The 20,941-nt window shown below is 44.9% G+C and overlaps 1 protein-coding gene across 1 annotated transcript in view; it reads right to left on the bottom strand.

The window, feature by feature from the left end:
• Positions 1-14,043, bottom strand: part of LOC110500177 (sulfotransferase 4A1) — a 29,585-nt gene extending 15,542 nt beyond the window's left edge. Inside the window, exons 1-2 of the mRNA XM_036957529.1 lie at positions 13,724-14,043; positions 3,180-3,310 (exon numbers count right to left, since the gene is read on the bottom strand). Coding sequence (XP_036813424.1) covers positions 3,180-3,310; positions 13,724-13,892 — 300 coding nt within the window. The 5' untranslated portion in view covers positions 13,893-14,043. The remainder of the gene's footprint in view (positions 1-3,179; positions 3,311-13,723) is intronic.
• Between the last annotated feature and the right edge of the window lie 6,898 nt (positions 14,044-20,941).

Raw genomic sequence — 20,941 nt, 5'->3', positions numbered from 1 at the left:
CAGCAGCCGCAGTGGGAGAGAGCGTCATGGGAGGACGAATTAGACGGTAAAGGACCTTGGGCTCAGCCAGGAGAATATCGCCGTCCCAAGGAAGAACGGGAGGCGGCGAAAGCGGAGAGGCGCTGGTACGAGGAGGCAGCGCGGCGTCGTGGATGGAAGCCCGGGAGTCAGCCCCAAAAATTTCTTGGGGGGGGGCTAACAGGGAGTATGGCTACGCCAGGTAGGAGACCTGAGCCAACTTCCTGTGGTTACCGGGGGGCTAGAGAGACCGGGCAGGCACCGTGTTATGCTGTGGAGCGCACGGTGTCCCCAGTGCGGGTGCACAGCCCGGTGCGGTACATTCCAGCTCCGCGTATCGGCCGGGCTAGAGTGGGCATCGAGCCAAGTGCCATGAAGCCGGCTCTACGCATCTGGTCTCCAGTGCGTCTCCTTGGGCCGGCTTACATGGCACCAGCCTTGCGCACGGTGTCCCCGGTTCGCCTGCATAGCCCAGTGCGGGCTATTCCACCTCGCCGCACTGGCAGGGCGACCGGGACCATTCAACCGGGTAAGGTTGGGCAGGCTCGGTGCTCAAGAGCTCCAGTGCGCCTGCACGGCCCGGTCTATCCGTCACCACCTCCACACCCCAGCCCTCCGGTGGCAGCTCCCCGTACCAGGCTGTCTCTCCGGCCCATCCGTCCAGAGCCTTCCTCCTCTCCAGCGCTGCCGGAGCCTCCCGCCTGTCCGGCGCCTCTGCCGGAGCCTCCCGCCTGTCCGGCGCCTCTGCCGGAGCCTCCCGCCTGTCCGGCGCCTCTGCCGGAGCCTCCCGCCTGTCCGGCGCCTCTGCCGGAGCTTCCCGTCTGCCCGGCGCCTCTGCCGGAGCTTCCCGTCTGCCCGGCGCCATCGGAGCTTCCCGTCTGCCCAACGCCGCCAGTGCCGCCCGTCTGCCCAGCGCCGCCAGTGCCGCCCGTCTGCCCAGCGCCGCCAGTGCCGCCCGTCTGCCCAGCGCCGCCAGTGCCGCCCGTCTGCCCAGCGCTGCCAGCGCCGCCCGTCTGCCCAGCGCCGCCAGCGCCGCCCGTCTGCCAGGAGCCGCCAGTGCCGCCCGTCTGCCAGGGGCCGCCAGTGCCGCCAGTCAGCCAGGGGCCGCCAGTGCCGCCAGTCAGCCAGGGGCCTCCAGTGCCGCCAGTCAGCCAGGGGCCGCCAGTGCCGCCAGTCAGCCCAGCGCCAGCGCCGCCAGTCAACCAGGGGCCGCCAGAGCTGCCAGTCTGCAAGGAGCTACCAGTCTGCAAGGAGCCGCCAGAGCTGCCAGTTAGCATGGAGCAGCCAGGGTCGCCAGTCAGCATGGAGCAGCCAGGGCCGCCAGTCAGCATGGAGCAGCCAGGGCCGCCAGTCAGCATGGAGCAGCCAGGGCCGCCAGTCAGCATGGAGCAGCCAGGGCCGCCAGTCAGCATGGAGCAGCCAGTGCCGCCAGTCAGCATGGAGCAGCCAGATCTGCCAGTCGACCAGACTCTTCCAGATCTGCCAGTCGACCAGACTCTTCCAGATCTGCCAGTCGACCAGACTCTTCCAGATCTGCCAGTCGACCAGACTCTTCCAGATCTGCCAGTCGACCAGACTCTTCCAGATCTGCCAGTCGACCAGACTCTTCCAGATCTGCCAGTCGACCAGACTCTTCCAGATCTGCCAGTCAGCCAGACTCTTCCAGATCTGCCAGTCAGCCAGGATCTGCCAGAACTGCCAGCCAGCCAGGATCTGCCGGATCTAACTACCTGCCTGAGCTTCCTCTCAGTGCTATGCTACCCATCAGTCCCGAGCTACTTCTGTCCCGAGCTGCCCCTCTGTCTCGAGCTGACCCTCTGTCCCGAGCTGTCATTAAGAAGGGTCACCTATCTAGGGACGCTAAGGAGGTGGACTAAAACTGTTATGGAGTGGGGTCCACGTCCAGCGCCAGAGCCGCCACCGCGGACAGATGCCCACCCACACCCTCCCCCATAGGTTTAAGTTGTGCGTCCGGAGTCCGCACCTTGGAGGGGGGGTACTGTCACGTTCTGACCATCGTTCGTGTGTGTTTTCCTTGTTTTAGTGTTGGTCAGGACGTGAACTGGGTGGGCATTCTATGTTGGATGTCTTGTTTGTCTATTTCTATGTCCGGCCTGATATGGTTCTCAATCAGAGGCAGGTGTTAGTCATTGTCTCTGATTGGGAACCATATTTAGGTAGCCTGGGTTTCACTGTGTGTTTGTGGGTGATTGTCCTTAGTGTTAGTTTGCACCAGTTTAGGCTGTTTTCGGTTTTCATTACGTTTATTATTTTGCACTGTTTGTATTTGGATTCATGTTGCTATAGTCACAATAAACATGGATCGCAATCTACACGCCGCATTTTGGTCCGACTCTCCTTCACACCTAGAAGACCGTTACAGTACTCCAGAATAGTAGTAATACTCAGTGCTGTAGGCCTACCTGTATGATGTCTAGGCCAGGCTGAGGGTACTCCAGGACAGTAGTAATACTCAGTGCTGTAGACCTACCTGTATGATGTCTAGGCCAGGCTGAGGGTACTCCAGGACAGTAGTAATACTCAGTGCTGTAGGCCTACCTGTATAATGTCTAGGCCAGGCTGAGGGTACTCCAGAACAGTAGTAATACTCAGTGCTATAGGTCTACCTGTATGATGTCTAGGCCAGGCTGAGGGTACTCCAGAATAGTAGTAATACTCAGTGCTGTAGGCCTACCTGTATGATGTCTAGGCCAGGCTGAGGGTACTCCAGGACAGTAGTAATACTCAGTGCTGTAGGCCTACCTGTATGATGTCTAGGCCAGGCTGAGGGTACTCCAGGACAGTAGTAATACTCAGTGCTGTAGGCCTACCTGTATAATGTCTAGGCCAGGCTGAGGGTACTCCAGAACAGTAGTAATACTCAGTGCTGTAGACCTACCTGTATGATGTCTAGGCTGTGGGTACTCCAGGACAGTAGTAATACTCAGTGCTGTAGGCCTACCTGTATGATGTCTAGGCCAGGCTGAGGGTACTCCAGAACAGTAGTAATACTCAGTGCTGTAGGCCTACCTGTATAATGTCTAGGCCAGGCTGAGGGTACTCCAGAACAGTAGTAATACTCAGTGCTGTAGACCTACCTGTATGATGTCTAGGCTGAGGGTACTCCAGAACAGTAGTAATACTCAGTGCTGTAGGCCTACCTGTATAATGTCTAGGCCAGGCTGAGGGTACTCCAGAACAGGAAGCTGCTCATCGATGTTCATTAGACCAATCTCATCTGGTTCCGCTCCCTGACTCACCAGATACACAACTTCCTGAAGGAGACTGGTACCTGAGAGAGCGAGAGAGAGAGAGAGAGAGAGAGAGAGAGAGAGAGAGGGAGAGGGGGGGGGGGGGGGGGGTAGGAGAGAATAAGAGAATCAAGAGGAATAAGTAAATGGGTAGTCGTTTGTCTAAACGTAAAATTACACCAATGAGGGGAAAATTCACAGCCCAAAATACACCATTATAGTGCTATGTTTAGCAAACATTTACCAACCTCACACCGCAAAGGATCTTCACGGAACAAAAATATAAATGCAACATGCAACAATTTCAACCATTTTACTGAGCTATAGTTCTTATAAGGAAATTTGTTCATTGAAATAAAGGCCATAATCTATTTATTTCACATGACTGCGAATACAGATATGCATCTGTTGGTCACAGATACCTTATAAAAAGGTAGGGGCGTGGATCAGAAAACCAGTCAGTATCTGGTGTGACCACCATTTTCCTCATGCAGCGCGACACATCTCCATCCCATATAGTTGATCGGGCTGTGGATTGTGGCCTGTGGAATGTTGTCCCACTCCTCTTCAATGGCTGTGTGAAGCTGCTGGATATTGGCGGGAACTGGAACACGCTGTCATACACGTCGATCTAGAGCATCCCAAACATGCTCAATGGGTAACATGTCTGGTGAGTATGGAGGCCATTGACGAACTGGGACATTTACAGCTTCCAGGAATTGTGTACATATCTTTGCGACATGGGCCATGAATTATCATGCTGAAACATGAGGTGATGGGGACGGATGAATGTCACAACCCCACCGACGCCATGGGGCACTCTGTTCACAATCAGCAAACCTCTTGCCCACACGACGCTATATGTGGTCTGCTGTTGTGCGGCCGGTTTGACGTACTGCCAAATTCTCTAAAACTATGTTGTAGGCAGCTTATTGTAGAGAAATTAACATTAAATTCAGTGGCAACAGCTCTGGTGGACATTCCTGCAGTCAGCATGCCAATTGCACGCTCCCTCAGAAGTTGAGACATCTGTTGCATTGTGCTGTGTGACAAAACTGCACATTTTTGAGTGGCCCTTTATTGTCCCCAGGACAAGGTGCTCCTGTATAACGATCATGCTGTTTAATCAGCTTATTGATATGCCACACCTGTCAGGCGGATGGATTATCTTGGCAAAGGAGAAATGCTCACTATAGGGATGTAAACAAATTGCTCCACAAAATTTGAGAGAAATGTGCTTTTTGTGTGTATGGAACATTTCGGGGATATTTTATTTCAGCTCATGAAACATGGGACCAACACTAAACATGTTGTGTTTATATTTTTGTGCAGTATAGTTTTATACCGAATTCTGCAATGCTAGTTTGGCTATTTTAGCTAGCTAACCTTAGCTAGGTAGGTAGCTAACCTAGCACCAAAGCTAGCACAGTATCTGGATCTTCCCCTTTTCATTTTCCACTGCAGTTTCAGGTGAGCAGCACTCAGTGAGTCCGTGTTAAACCTTGTGAAAAAGTAGCTAGATCTCCTAATGGAAGTACCAATGCCAAAGACAAGAAAAGGGCATACCATTTTTTTTGCAGAGAATTGTAAAAGAATGAATGGCTACATAGCTAGCTAGCTTACTACACTACAATTCATAATGGACTGGTAATATGTAGTCCGTTAGCTAGCTACACATATTTTGCCAGACAGTAAATAAATTATTTAGCTAATAAATCAGAATCTAATTCATGTTAATAAGTTATCCCCATCATTGTTCAGGTCAGCCATTTTTGTCATATAATGGTATTTGGTCAAATTATTATTGCACGGTTCAAAGACAGGCAATAGAGAGTGAGAGAGAGAGCACCACCCATGTTGTGGCAGGGAGAGGATGAACAGGTCATCAGGTGAGTACTTGGAATTTGTGTTATAAGGCAGTCTGGTCAAGCACTTTGACCAGCAATTTACATTGCACACAGATAGGAACTATCAGTTCAACTACTCATCTTTGCTGACTAAGTCCGACGGCTAAAACAAAACAGTTGTTGCCTAGATTCTGATTTCATATTGTTATCATGGCAGGGGACAGAGACAGTCAGTGGAGAGAGCGAGAGAGAGAGAGAGCATTGCCCATGTTGAGGCAGGGAGAGGACGAATAGGTCATCAGGTGAGAATTTGGAGTGTAGTGGTGAAGAAACAATGGTGAACACACAAATTAAATATTTAAATGTAGTCCTATAAGACATGCTTTGTAGATGTATTATTGTTTAAGTTTATTCATATTTCGGCAATAGAAAGGCCCAACTATTTTGGCAATAGAAAGTAAGACACTGTTTGTCATGTTTGATGAAGGGGACTGAGCCACAATTCAGGGACCAGTTGAGCACAGATGACAGGGGCAGAGCCAGCGAACAAATAGAAGTTATCGACATCAGCACCAGCACAAAGTCAAACCAACCACATCCCAAGTTTATTGTAATCCAGAAGTGAGTTGACATAGTTTTGTCATTTCAAGCTAAGTGGTTTCAAGATTCCCCCTGGCTGCATTACAGTGCCTCTTTAAAGTTATTTTTTTAATAAGAGGTCATGCTTTGGCAAAAACTCAGACCCTGCCTTTTATTGTCCCCAGCACAAGGTGCACCTGTATAATGATCATGCTGTTTAATCAGCTTCTTGATATGCCACACATGTCAGGTGGATGGATTACCTTGGCAAAGAAGAAATGCTCACTAACAGGGATGTAAACAAATTGGAGCAAGAAATTTGATAGAAATATGCTTTTTGTGTGTATGGAACTTTTCTGGGATATTTTATTTCACCTCATGAAACATGGGACCAACACTTAACATGTTGTGTTTATATTTTTGTGCAGTATAGTTTTACACTGAATGCTGCAATGCTAGTTTTGCAATTTTAGCTAACCTTAGCTAGCACCAGGCTTTAGAAATTGGAAGAAGACTATTGAGAAGTTTTCAGCTCATGCTAAAAGAGTTCACAAAAATCAAACCCTGTGGACTCACAGTTATCTACTGCTTTAGCCAGACAAGAAGAGGAAGCAGGACATTGTCTACTGAAAATTGTAGGTTCAGTGACGTTCTTCGCAAGACAGGGTGAGGCCTTAAGAGGTCATGAGGAAGAACATGAAAATCTTTAGGAACTTTTAAAAGGCAGAAGACGACAATGTCCTTCAGAGCTGGTTAAAGAGGCACAACCATGATTACACTAGCCCTAAGATACAGAATGATATTCTTAACTTAATGAGAAATTACATAATTTGAATAGCCAAAATCATCTGATCTCTCCCCTTCCCCCCAACAACACAAAGTTAAGCCCCCCAGTATTGACTGTCCACTTGGGCAGTGCAATAAGCATTTTTCTATGGCTGGCCATGCTTTCCACCTGGCTACCCCTACCCCGGTCAACTGCCCGGCACCCCCCATAGCAACTCGCCCAAGCATCCTCCATTTCTCCTTCACCCAAATTCAGATAACTGATGTTCTGAAAGAGCTGCAAAATCTGGACCTCTACAAATTAGCCGGGCTAGACAATCTCGACCCCTCTTTCTAAAAATATCTGCCGAAATCGTTACAATACCTGTTACTAGCCTGTTCAACCACTCTTTCGTATCGTCTGAGATTCCCAAAGATTAGAAAGCTGTCGCGATCATCCCCCTCTTCAAAGGGGAAGACACTCTAGACCCAAACTGCTACAGACCTATATCTATCCTACCCTGCCTTTCTAAGGTCTTCGAAAGCCAAGTTAACAAACAGATTACCGACCATTTTGAATCCCACTGCACCTTCTCCGCTAAGCAATCTGGTTTCAGAGCTGGTCATGGGTGCACCTCAGCCACACTCAAGGTCCTAAACAATAACTGCCATCGATAAGAGACATTACTGTGCAGCCATATTCATCGACTTACTACTTCTCTGATAGAGTTCAGTGTGTCAAATCGGAGGGCCTGTTGTCTGGACCTCTGGCAGTCTCTATTGGGGATGCCACAGGGTTCAATTCTCGGGCCGACTCTCTTCTCTGTATACATCAATGATGTTGCTCTTGCTGCTGGTGATTCTCGGATCCACCTCTACGCAGACGACACCATTCTGTATACTTTTGGCCCTTCTTTGGACACTGTGTTAACTAACCTCCAGACGAGCTTCAATGCCATTACAACTCTCCTTCCGTTGCCTCCAACTGCTCTTTAATTCAAGCAAAACTAAATGCATGCTCTTCAACTGATCGCTGCCTGCACCTGCCCGCCCGTCCAGCATCACTACTCTGGACAGTTCTGACTTACAATATTTGGACAACTACAAATACCTAGGTGTCTGGTTAGACTGTAAACTCTCCTTCCAGACTCACATTAAGCATCTCCAATCCAAAATTAAATCTAGAATTGGCTTCCTATTTTGCAGAAAGCCTCCTTCACTCTTGCTGCCAAACATACCCTCGTAAAACTGACTATCCTACTGATACTCGACTTCGGCGATGTCATTTACAAAATAACCACCAACACTACTCAACAAATGGATGCAGTCTATCACAGTGCCATCCATTTTGTCACCAAAGCCTCATATACTACCCACCATTGCGACCTGTACGCTCTCGTTGGCTGGCCCTCGCTTGGCCCTCGCACTGGTCACCATAGCAGCACCCACCCGTAGCACTCGCTCCAGCAGGTATATTTCACTAGTCACCCCCAAAGCCAATTCCTCCTTTGGTTGCCTTTCCTTCCAGTTCTCTGCTGCCAATGACTGGAACGAACGGCAAAAATCACTGAAGCTGGAGACTCATATCTCCCTCACTAGCTTTAAGCACCAGCTGTCAGAGCAGCTCACATATCACTGCACCTGTACATAGCCCACCTGTAAATAGCCCATCCAACTACAGTGCCTTGCGAAAGTATTCGGCCCCCTTGAACTTTGCAACCTTTTGCCACATTTCAGGCTTCAAACATAAAGATATAAAACTGTATTTTTTTGTGAAGAATCAACAACAAGTGGGACACAATCATGAAGTGGAACGACATTTATTGGATATTTCAAACTTTTTTAACAAATCAAAAACTGAAAAATTGGACTACTATGCACGGAATTACAGATACACTTATCCTTAATGCAACCGCTGTGTCAGATTTCAAAAAAACTTTACGGAAAAAGTACACCATGCTATAATCTGAGTACGGCGCTCAGAGACCAAAACAACCTAAACAATATCCGCCATGTTGTGTAGTCAAGAGAAGTCAGAAATATAATTATAAATATTCACTTACCTTTGATGATCTTCATCAGAATGCACTCCCAGGAATCCCAGTTCCACAATAAATGTTTGTTTGACCCAAGTTAAACAATTTAAAGGCAATGCTACCAAATACTAATTGAATGTATGTAAACTTCTGACCCACTGAGAATGTGATGAAAGAAATGAAAGCTAAAATAAATCATTCTCTCTACTATTATTCTGACATTTCACATTCTTAAAATAAAGTGGTGATCCTAAATGACCTAAAACAGGGATTTTTACTAGGATTAAATGTCAGGAATTGTGGAAAACTGAGTTTAAATGTATTTGGCTAAGGTGTATGTAAACTTCCAACTTCAACTGTATCGGTAGGAGATACTCAATGTTATTTTTGGTGCGTTTGAACATTTACAAGCGAATGTGAACGAGAGACATTGTACAAATGAACAAAGTTTTGATGCATGTTTGTCTGATCTGAAGCAGCATGTATACTGTCTGGGGTCGCCTGCTCTACTCAGGGAATAAGAGGGGGGAAGCAGACAGCAAAAGACAGCAGTGGCAGCTGTCCAGATAACTCACCCAAAGGGCTTTAACTTCTCAAATACGGCAGAAGGCTTACACAGTATGATGCCCCATCACCTTATTAATTCATTAACTTAATTAGATAACTAGCCAGGTAAACTTAAGAGGTCGCTTTAACACAGAATTCTTACTTTTTCACAGCAGGAAGAAAAGATAAAACACGTAAGATATCTCTTGCTGTGTTTTATATATTCACAAATCTAAAATGCTTCTCTTTGTAATTTCTGCTCGGAGTCAGACAAATGTTGTGCTTCAGTTACACTTCTCCGCGAGGATCAGAATTCATAAATGGGCATTCTATCACTCGACAGCGCTCTGCCTGAGGTGTAGCTTTTTTCTCAGGTACTTTTCTCTTCACCTTTCTCAGGTAAAACTCAATATGAACTTTAATCAAAACATTAGGAAGTGTAGATGGCTACATTATATCTATGATAAACATTAGAAATGATGGCCATGCATCGTTTTTGCAAAAAATATCTTGCTTTTTCATTGTAAACTCATTTACTTGTGTGGCTGCCAGCCAAATAGTGGCGCACTTCTGCAGTTATCTGATGAATATTAAGCTATTTTCTGTTGAATGTACTGCGCTAATGTATTTTCTGTGAAGGAAAACGTCCCTGGTCCTTGATCACTCTGTTGAAGCAAAAAAAAACCACTGTTGACTTTGAATATAAAACGCGACCCCTGTCAATTCACAGCTGGACTTACCTGCTCCTGCTTTCTCCCATTGTGCTATTTACAAACAAACACATGACTGGCTCAACCATTCTGGGGAACTATGAGAAGCTTCATAATGTAAAATAATGTGACGGGTGAAATGAAGAACGTGATCTGCTTTATCTCCTAATGATTTGCAGAAGTTAGATAGCAGGTGTTTACTTAAAAAGTTGCTACAAATGGTATTGACTATATTGAAAAGCAACCCAGTTTCTATTTCCAAATACCCCGGTATACAGTATATACGGTATACTGCCCAAGCCTACTGTCCACCTGTGTACAATGTCTTTACCAACTACATATTTTACCAGGACTTGGATTTCACCGAAAGCATTGGGGAATTGTGCATCTCCCGCTCTTCTCTTTGATGGGCCTGAGCATATTGCAACATGGACATGATTGAGGAAGATTCGTGGCTAGGTGCGCTTGCACGTGGAAGGACTGTACTCTCCCTCAATAGCTCCTGTATGCTGCCTCTATCTAGTCTTAACTTTCCGATAGTTCACGTTTGTTATTATAATTTAATTAAGCCAATGTGCTTTCATCAATTGAAAGCCCTTCATCTATTTTATGATTATTTGTAAGATTTCTTGTTTGCATAAAATAGACGCAGACCAGTCTTTAAATAATAGGTAATAGAATTTATTCTCGGAGCGCGCTGCCACTCAAACACATGCATCAGTTTATATACAGATCATGACGTCATTTCACTGCTTTAACAGAACCCCCTCCTCTTGACCGGGACAAAGTAAGGTGAAAAGTTCATTCTAACTTACTAACACACTCCCAGATAACTTTTGACCCCTCAACATTATCGACCACCACTGAACTGACAGTTTTAATTAACAGAAACCCTAGGAATGCACTCACTGCCTTATCTAAGAACCCCAGAGCTAAGTTTCAGGTAGGGTCAACCATAGGCTAACGACCTTATGTGTTTACAGTCCACAACCCATTTGTTCCTGCCCAGTTGGAATGGTGTTCATTAACATTTTATTACTCCTTTCTCCTGTCACACAATTTCTTCTTATGAACTCATATTGCCTATTAAACATAATATAACAGAGTATAAGTTTACTTACAGTTCCATTTAAAATGATTTGTTCAGTCATATTAATCATAATTTCCTAACAACGTTCCACTCTCCAAACCCTATAAATGGCATGTTATTTATTTATCTATATTTTTATTGAACCTTTATTTAACTAGGAAAGTCAGATAAGAACAAATTCCTATTTACAATGATGGCCTACCCAGGACAAACCAGGACAACTCTGCCAGTTGTGCGCCGCCCTATGGGACTCCCAATCATGGACGGAAATGATACAGCCTGGAATTGAACCAGGGACTGTAGTGACGCCTCTTGCACTGAGATGCAGTGCCTTAGACTAATGCGTCACTCTGGATCGAAATGTACAGAATGGTTACCTGGAGGAAAATGGGGTAGGGTCATGCTTTTTAATTTCAGTCAAAGGGAGGGTTTAGTCCAAGGGTGGGTCATGTAATTTGTAACTGATGAAATTTCAATATTTCTGTGTTTTAGAATTAGTTACATGTTGGGCTATGTATCGATGTGTGCCCAATGCTGCCCTTCATCTCTGATTCTCCACTGGGCAGGCAACATCATATTTAGTGTGGTCTCAATAAAATGATCCATAGCCTATAGGCTATGAAGTGCATGCTCTGAGAAGCACAGAGCATAGTTATATTTCTAAGATACACTATATATTCAAAAGTATGTGGACACCCCTTCAAATTAGTGGATTCGGCTATTTCAGCCACAAGCGTTGCTGACAGGTGTATAAAACTGAGCAAACAGCCATGCAATCTCCATAGACAAACACTGGCAGTAGAATGGCCTTACTGAAGAGCTCAGTGACTTTCAAAGTGGCACCATAGGATGCCACCTTTCCAACAAGTCAGTTCATCAAATTTCTGCCCTGCCAGACCTGCCCTGGTCAACTGTGAGTGCTGCTATTGTGAAGTAGAAAAGTAGAAAGGCACAACAACGGCTCAGCCGTGAAGTGGTAGGCCACACAAGTTCACAGAACAGGACCGCTGAGTGCTGAAGCGTGTAAAACTCGTCTGTCCTCGGTTGCTACACTCACTATCGAGTTCCAAACCGCCTCCTTCCCAGAAGAATGGAGACTGTTGTAGCAGCAAAGGGGGGACCAACTCCATATTAATGCCCATGATTTTGGAATGAGATGGTCGATAAGCAGGTGATCACATACTTTCGGGCCTGCAGAATATGTAAAATGGCGTAGAATTGCATGAAATGTTTATAAAAGGTTATTTTTATGCGATGAAAGATTCATGCAATGCTTTTACTATAAAGGAGATCTCTCCGTCCCTACTCTTGTCCACGGTGGTCTGCGAACCCAAAACCTTCTGGCCTGCAGCCCTGTGTTGCCATTTTATGCATACAAGACAGTTTCTAAAACTGCATATCTGTCCAAGAAGTGAGGGTAAACGGTAGACATGTTCTCATGTTTTGACCCCTTTTTCATGGTATCCAATTGTTGTAGTAGCTACTATCTTGTCTCATCACTACAACTCCCGTACGGGCTCGGGAGAGACAAAGGTTGAAAGTCGTGCGTCCTCCGATACACAACCCAACCAAGTGCTTCTTAACACAGCGCACATCCAACCCGGAAGCCAGCCGCACCAATGCGCCGGAGGAAACACCGTGCACCTGGACACCTTGGTTAGTGCACACTGCACCCAGCCCGCCACAGGAGTCACTGGTGCAGGATGAGACAAGGACACCCCTACCAATCAAGCCCTCCCTAACCCGGGCGACGCTAGGCCGTCGCCCCACAGACCTCCCGGTCGCGGCCGGTTACGACAGAGCCTGGGCACGAACCCAGACTCTGATGGCACAGCTGGCACTGCAGTACAGCGCCCTTAACCACTGCGCCACCCGGGAGGCCCTATCCACTTTGTTTTGATTCTTATTTTGGGTACAGTGGAGGGTCCGTTTTTTTCCCAAGCATTCAGGGAGGGTTTAGGTCATATATTTAGCTGGAGGGAGGGCCAGACATTTGTGTTTCAGAGGATTGATTCTATCCATGTAACCCTTATTATAAATAACATTCACTGCCTTACAGTGCTACTATTGTGGGGAACAACATCACTGATCACTGACTGACAGCCTGCATCTGTTTCTAGGCCTGGGAGCATAGCAACCCAGACTGCTCCCACCTCTCTTCTTCTCTCCTTCTCTCTCCTGCAATTATAATTTACTCCTGAGGATGCAGATATAGGCACTGCTGGAATCCTGTGTGGACAGATAAGTTAAAGGAACTATTGCTCTATATGTCTCTGAAAGATTTTACTCCCACAATGAACTCGAGGGAATACGGATATTTACGTCCACCTAGTCACGTGACCTGGAGTACCCACCCGCGCCGCGAGTTCTGCTCCAGCACAGGTTGTCAACACACAAGTGCGTCACACTCAAGCACCGCGTAGCCCGGTCCGCACCAACACAGCAATGCGCAAAGCAAGCTGGTTGAGACAGGAAGAGACGGATGTAAACAGTAACCCGAGGCCTAAAAATTCAATACATTGTCTGTGTATCCTCGGATAACAGACAACAGCGAATTGATGCGAAGTGCGCAGGCGTTAAACGTAACTCGAAGGTACCCATGATAAGTTATTTAGCCTGCTGCAGGCTATGTTTGGAGAGAGGTAAACATTTACGACTTTCCTAATAGGCCAGTGAAACTCAGCACACAATGCAATAATAAACTCACAAGGACTCAACTGGAGACATTTGCGTTTATTACACACGACACAATAAGACGAAAGAAATGTTAAGCAACAGTAGACCTACACCTAAGACCCTGCATTTTCAAGCCTACAGCATGCTGCATCTAGTGAGTGCACTAACGTATTGCATAGCATCAACACATGCCAATATTGTTTACCTGACTTGGGATACGTGACAATCCATATGTCGCTACTTCTGAGGGAGAAGTTGGCGATCTCCTCCATCTTTCCTCTGCAGAAGGGTGGAAGTCGCACTCCATCAAACTCGAAGTATTTGCTCTCAAACTCAATCGGGGTGCTTGGCGTGTCTGCCTCGCTCTCGGCCATCCTCAAAACGGGCACTAAACGAAAATATATTTGCAATCAATGAGAGCTATAATATCTCGAGTGAGAGTCGAGATATATGGTTGTGATAGTCCGCGAGCGAAGTACGCATTGACCTTCAGCCAATCACGTCGTAGCAAAGTGATGTAATGCGATGCGCTCATGTGAGGCGCGCGCCTCCTCTTCAGCATCAGCACCAGTTCGCTCTTGCGGAGCACGCGCGTGCTCACTAGTCTCTGTAGCCGGAAGAGGAATGCTTTCATGCATAGGCTACATGAAGAATTGAAGATGATGCCAATAGGCCTGCTGTCGTTCTTGGAATTAAAAATAAACAGATTAGGTTTTCCAATTATAGGTGAATTGCATTCTTTATTCGCCTATGGAATGGTCCATGTTTAATCCGAGTAGACTGCTGTATTCCAAGCCATCCGCGCATCAGTCTCCTGAATTTTGCTGCGTGAATACACAACACTTTACGGTATCGCGAGTTTTCGGGTAGAAAAGCTGAGTGGGATGCACAGATAGAGACAATAGCTACAAATCATACCAAGCAAACAGTTTGAAGCACACTTATTCAAACATGACTTTGATATCACGAGTAAAGGCTGCATAGGCTGCAGTAGCCTACCGGGGATGCTGTTTACCAAATGGTAAATTGTGAAAGCAAGATGGCTTTGAAGTCAACGGTCGGCCATATTGGAACTCCTCAAAAAGAGCAGTCCTCGTAGGAATTAATGGAATTCTACAGTTATTTCAATGAAATGTTTCAAGGACGACATTGCATGCATTTAAGTAATTTGTTGTTGAGTGGGGACAGTAAAATATTAATTTTCTAAACATTATACTTTAAGGAAACGTTGTATATATACAGTACCAGTCAAAAGTTTGGACACACCTACTCATGCAAGGGTTTTTATTTATTTGTACTATTTTCTACATTGTAGAATAATAGTGAAGACATCAAAACTATTAAATTACACATATGGAATCATGTAGTAACCAAAAAAGTGTTTAACAAATCAAAATATATTTTATATTTGAGATTCTTCAAAGTAGCCACCCTTTGCCTTGATGACAGCTTTGCACACTTGGCATTCTCTCAACCAGCTTCAAACGGAATGCTTTTCCAACAGTCTTGAAAGAGTTCCCACATATACTGAGCACTTGTTGGCTGCTTTTCCTTCACTCTGCATTCCAACTCATCCCAAACCATCTCAGTTGGGTTGAGGTTGTGGGATTGTGGAGGCCAGGTTGAGACCAGGTCTGAAGCAGCACTCCATCACTCTCCTTCTTGGTCAATTAGCCCTTACACAGCCTGGATGTGTGTTGGGTAATTGTCCTGTTGTTGAAAAATGTTGAAAAATAAATGATAGTCCCACTAAGTGCAAACCAGATGGGATGGTGAACACAGACAGTGTCACAAGCAAAGAACCCCCACACCATCACACCTCCTTCTCCATGCTTCACGGTGGGAGCCACACATGCAGAGATCATCCATTCACCTACTCTGCGTCTCACAAGGACACGGCAGTTGGAACCAAAAATCTCAAATTTGGACTCATCAGACCAAAGGACAGATTTCCAAAGGTCTAATGTCCATTGCTTGTGTTTCTAGGCCAAGCAAGTCTCTTCTTACTATTGTCCTTTAGTAGTGGTTTCTATGCAGCAATTCGACCATGAAGGCCTAATCACACAGTCTCCTCTGAACAGTTGATGTTGAGATGTGTCTGTTACTTGAACTCTGTGAAGCATTTATTTGGGCTGCAATTTCTGAGAATGGTAACTCTAATTAACTTTTTCCTCTGCAGCAGAGGTAACTCTGGGTCTTCCTTTCCTGTGGAGGTCCTCATGACAGCCAGTTTCATCATAGCGCTTGAGGGTTTTTGCAACTACACTTGAAGAAACTTTCAAAGTTCTTGAAATGTTCTGCATTGACTGACCGTCATGCCTTAAAGTAATGATGGACTGTCGTTTCTCTTTGCTTCTTTTAACTATTCTTGCCAAAATATGGACTCTGTGTTTTACCAAATAGTGCTATCTTCTGTATACCACCCCTACCTTGTCACAACTAATTGGCTCAAACACATTTAGAACAAGGCACACCGACCTCATGAAACTGGTTGAGAGAATGCCAAGAGTGTGCAAAGCTGTCATCAAGGCAAAGGGAGGCTACTTTGAAGAATCTCAAATATAAAGATAATCCAAGATAATCCATCCACCTGACAGGTGTTGCATATCAAGAAGCTGATTAAACAGCATGCTCGTTACACAGGTGCACCTTGTGCTGGTGACAATAAAAGGCCACACTAAAATGTGAAGATTTGTCAAACAACATAATGCCACAGATATCTCAAGTGTTGAGGGAGTGTGCAATTGGTACTGCAGGAAGGTCCACTAGAGCTGTTGCCAGATAATGAATGTTCATCTCTCTACTATAAGCCACCTCCAACATCGTTTTCGAGAATTTGGCAGTAGGTTCCAACCAGCCTCACAACTGCAAACCTTGTGTAACCATGCCAACCCAGGACCTCCACATCTGGCTTCTTCACTTGCTGGATCGTCTGAGACCAGCCACCTGGTCAGCTGATGAAATTGAAAACTATTACTGTCTGTAATAAAGCCCTTTGTGGGGAAAATCTCATTCTGATTGGCTAGGCCTGGCTCCCCAGTTGGTGGGCCTATGCTTTCCCAGGCCCACCCATGGCTGTGGGTCTAATTTATTTATTTCAATTGACGGATTTCCTTATGTGAACTGTAACTCAGTAAAATCATTGAAATTGTTGCATGTTGCGTATATATTTTTGTTCAGTGAATATTTTTGCATGTTTAGCTCACATAATATAATTTAAAAGTATGCATTAAGGTGTCTGTAATAAAAGAAATGCGGCAAAAATATATGTAAATGTATATATTTCTTTCAGATACAAACATACACATACGAACAACAACTTACAGACGCACGCAAACAACGACTACATCTCCTCTGCCCAGACCCGAAATGCTCACACCCCCATCCCTAGTGTCTGCATTATTGTTTGCGACATGGCCTTTGTACCAATTTGTTTTTCTCTGTTGCCCATGCTATTCCAATATTTCCATAATAAATCATTTGATTTTTCCATTGTGTTAATGGTCGCGGATTGATCGATTTCCAAGTTTTTAGTATACTTTTTCTCAAGATGAGTGATGAAGAAGAGAATCGTCCAGCCGATTGGGTATCTCACTACACCCCATATGCCATGACTTGAAATATGCAGACAGATGGATTAAAAGTAAATTAACATTGTAATACGTCTGACAGCCAACTTTCTAGCTCCGCCCATAACTTTTGGACTTTACAGCATACAGCAGAAAACTATAGATATACTAGTGGCACACATCTGACAAAATGTTTACCATCCACCTCTACCAATACAACAAGACAATAGCATAGGACAGGCTATAACGTTCTCTCACTTCACACCTTCACTTCCACTGAGCTAAACAGGGAAGGGGAGTTAAGTTAGTGAAAAGAAGTATGAATGTTGGTAATGAAGGATTTCCTGCTTTTGAAATGTGGCCTTATTTTTACACTGTTGCCACATTAAATATATTTTTATTTTAGTCAAGAAGATAAGATGAGCCAGACCAACCAACCACCCCTTTTGAGGTGGATCAGAGGTAGCAATCTCCTCTTTACCAGGTGGATGTTCCACAAGACTAAGAGATGATACAGGACTGTTTTTCAATTTCATTGACATTGCTGTGACCAACTGCTACATCATGTAGGAGGAACTCTGCCTATAAACAATATATTAGTTGGGGCTTTCCCTGTGCAATATGCATGAAGGTCAGTAGATGGAACCTAGTCCCACTAATGAGGGTGGGATCACTGGGGTGACCCTCAGTGACATTAGGAAGGGCTTTCACCTGTGGCATAACGTTTGAGGGACAGACATGAGAATTCTGTGTGATTGGGCTTTTTGTCCTGTTGAAAAACGGATGTGGACAGTAGTCCAAAAAAAGTACACAGAACTAAAAAATGAATGCATCATGCAACAATTTCAAGTATTTTACAGTTCATATAAGGAAATCAGTAAAAAAATGTAGTAAGCCCTAATCTGTGGATTTCACATGACTCGGAATACAGATATGCATCTGTTGGTCACAGATACCTTCAAATGAAAAGGTAGGGGCATGGATCAGAAAACCAGTCAGTATCTTGTGTGACCACCATCTGCCTCATGCAACGTGACACATCTCCTTTGAGTAGTGTTGATTATGGTCTGTCGAATGTTGTCCCACTCCTCTTCAATGGCTGTGCGAAGTTGCTGGATAATGGGTGACATGCCTGGTGAATATGCAGACCATGGAAGAACGGGGACATTTTCAGCTTCCAGGAATTGCCTACAGATCCTTGCGACGTGGGGCCGTGTATTATCATGCTGAAACATGAGGTGTTTGCGGCAGATGAATGGCACGACAATGGGCCTCAGGTTCTCATCACGGTATCTCTGTGCATTCACAATTCCCATTGATAAAATGCAATTGTGTTTGTTGTGATGGGGGTCACCTTGGGGTCATGATAGGGGCTGCACCAAATGATTGATGTATTATAATTATTGATTATGCTTATGTTGTATTAATAGAAGGGGAAGGGCTATAAGACCCCTCCTCCACTACATTTATAGGGTCCTGGACCACAGATTAGCAATATATGCATTATAAGGTTTAATACTGTTCCACAGTATATTCTAGTCTCTGCCTTTGATAAGAAACAGTCTGAGAGATGTGTGAGCCATTGCAGTCAAAACAGGGTGTCTGTGGCTAAAATAGACACATAGACACAGACCCCTGCAGGGGAGTAAATAGATAAGAGACAAGTCAGACACACCACTGTAAGCCACACAGGAATGGAAAATTACCGCTGAGCCCTTAGAAAACACGGGACTATTGTTCTCTCCTACAAGTTCAAATCCCCAAGGTACTAATATGTCATACTGCCCCTGAACATTGTTCCTAGGCCGTCATTGAAAATAAGAATTTGTTCTTAACTGACTTGCCTAGTTAAAAAAAGTTTGTATAACTGTGTATGCGTGGGCTTGGTCTCATGGGTAGAACGTGTAGGCAGTTACATCACTAGGGGTTGACTGCAAGCAGATTTTTCAGAACTTACTCTGAAACATTAATGCTGTGTTTCTGTTGTCAACTTCTGTCTGCACTTGCATTAATAAACGTTTGATTGATTTACTTAAAGAAGAAATTGTCTCATTGCTGATTTCACCAATAAGCCAATGATTAACAAGGAACAAGGAACCTACCCCAACAGTTGTCCTTAGCTTATACCATAACCCCACTCTGTTCACATATATGGATTCGACCAGAGAGGAAGAGTCGAAGCAAGAGGGATTTGCATTGTCCCCCCCCTTTTAAAAAGTTTTCTTGCACTAGCTCTATGCACACTCACTGGACTCTACCCAGACACACACACACACTACACTGACACTCCAACACACACATACTCACACACACACATACACACATACACACAAAACAAACACATTCATATTGACTCCACACACACACACACACTCACACATAGACACACGTTCACACTCTTTCACACTCTTCACATACGCTGCTGCTACTCTGTTAATTATCTATCCCGACTGCCTGGTCACTTTTACCCCTACTTACATGTACACATTACCTCTTACCTCAACTACCTCAACTACCTCGTACCCCTGCACATTGGCTCGCTAACAGTTGGTACTCCTTGTATATTGCCTCATTATTGTTATTTTTTCGTGTACACTATTTCCCTTTTTTTATTTAGGAAATGTGTCTTACTTTTTAACTCTTGCTGGGAAAGGGCTCGTAAATTAGCATTTCATGGCAAAGTCCTTATACATGTTGTGTTCAGTGCGTGTGACAAATAACATTTGATTTGATAACTAGGCCCCAAATCTTTGTATACGTTTTTTTCGCTCACCAAGCCAGGAGTTTTTGCATGGAGGTCAATGAGAGCGTTGAATTTGGTCAACAACCAAAAATTACAGATAATTTTCTGTGTGAGGCTTATTTGTAGTGATGGAAAACAGAGGCTTTCTTACGCTTTGAACACACAGACAGAGATTTTGCGCAAGATTGCACGCAGCATCATCTGGATATGTGTGCAACAAAAGTTCAACGTTCTCCTTCTGTTACCATTTCTGTCAAACCGTCTACGCATACACACCAAACGCACTGCAACTGCCTCTGCAACGATATGCACACATATCCACATATCCATATGATGCTGTGTACCATTTTGTATTTTGCACAAGGACGCTGTAGGTGTTTTTGAAGCGTGAAAGTCACTGAGCTCTTCAGTAAGGCCATTCTACTTCCAATGTCTGTCTATGGAGGTTGCATGGATGTGTGCTCGATTTTGTACACCTGTCAGCCACAAGTGTGGCTGAAATAGCCAAAACCACACATTTGAAGGTGTGTCCACATACACATACATGTATGTGTGTATATGTATATATATATATATATATATATATATAGATGCACATTCATTTCCAATGGAAGATGTGTTTGCCTTGCAGCATTGCGTTACAGCGTTCTGTGTGGTGCATATGTTGGATTTGTCGAATGCATGCATCAAACGGTATGTGTAGATGGCTTGACAGAAATAGTAGCAGAAGGTGAATGTTGAACTTTTGTTGCACACATATCCATACGATTCTGTGTACCATTTTGCGCCTGACACTGTAGATGTGATTGAGGTGTTTGTTAGATGCTTAACGATTTCGAGGCATGCCTTGGGGCTCCTGTATCAAAGGTAACGTCACTACTTGTTTGATCGAATATGAGTTTCGTAATGATTACGTTGTTACGAGTATACTGATATAAATAGGCTACGTAACATCCCGGCAACTTTGCGAAAAAATACTTTATGTCGAAGTTGTGCCTGTTGTTCACACGCTTATCTGCTCTCTCATTAGCAAGAATGGTCCGACCTGATCTTGCCCCGCTTAATTCCCCTACCTGAAAACACGCGATACCGTAAAGTGTTGTGTATTCAC

This window comes from Oncorhynchus mykiss, chromosome 21 (assembly GCF_013265735.2).
Source record: "Oncorhynchus mykiss isolate Arlee chromosome 21, USDA_OmykA_1.1, whole genome shotgun sequence".
NCBI lineage: Eukaryota > Metazoa > Chordata > Actinopteri > Salmoniformes > Salmonidae > Oncorhynchus > Oncorhynchus mykiss.
This window is presented reverse-complemented; position numbering and strand designations above follow the sequence as displayed.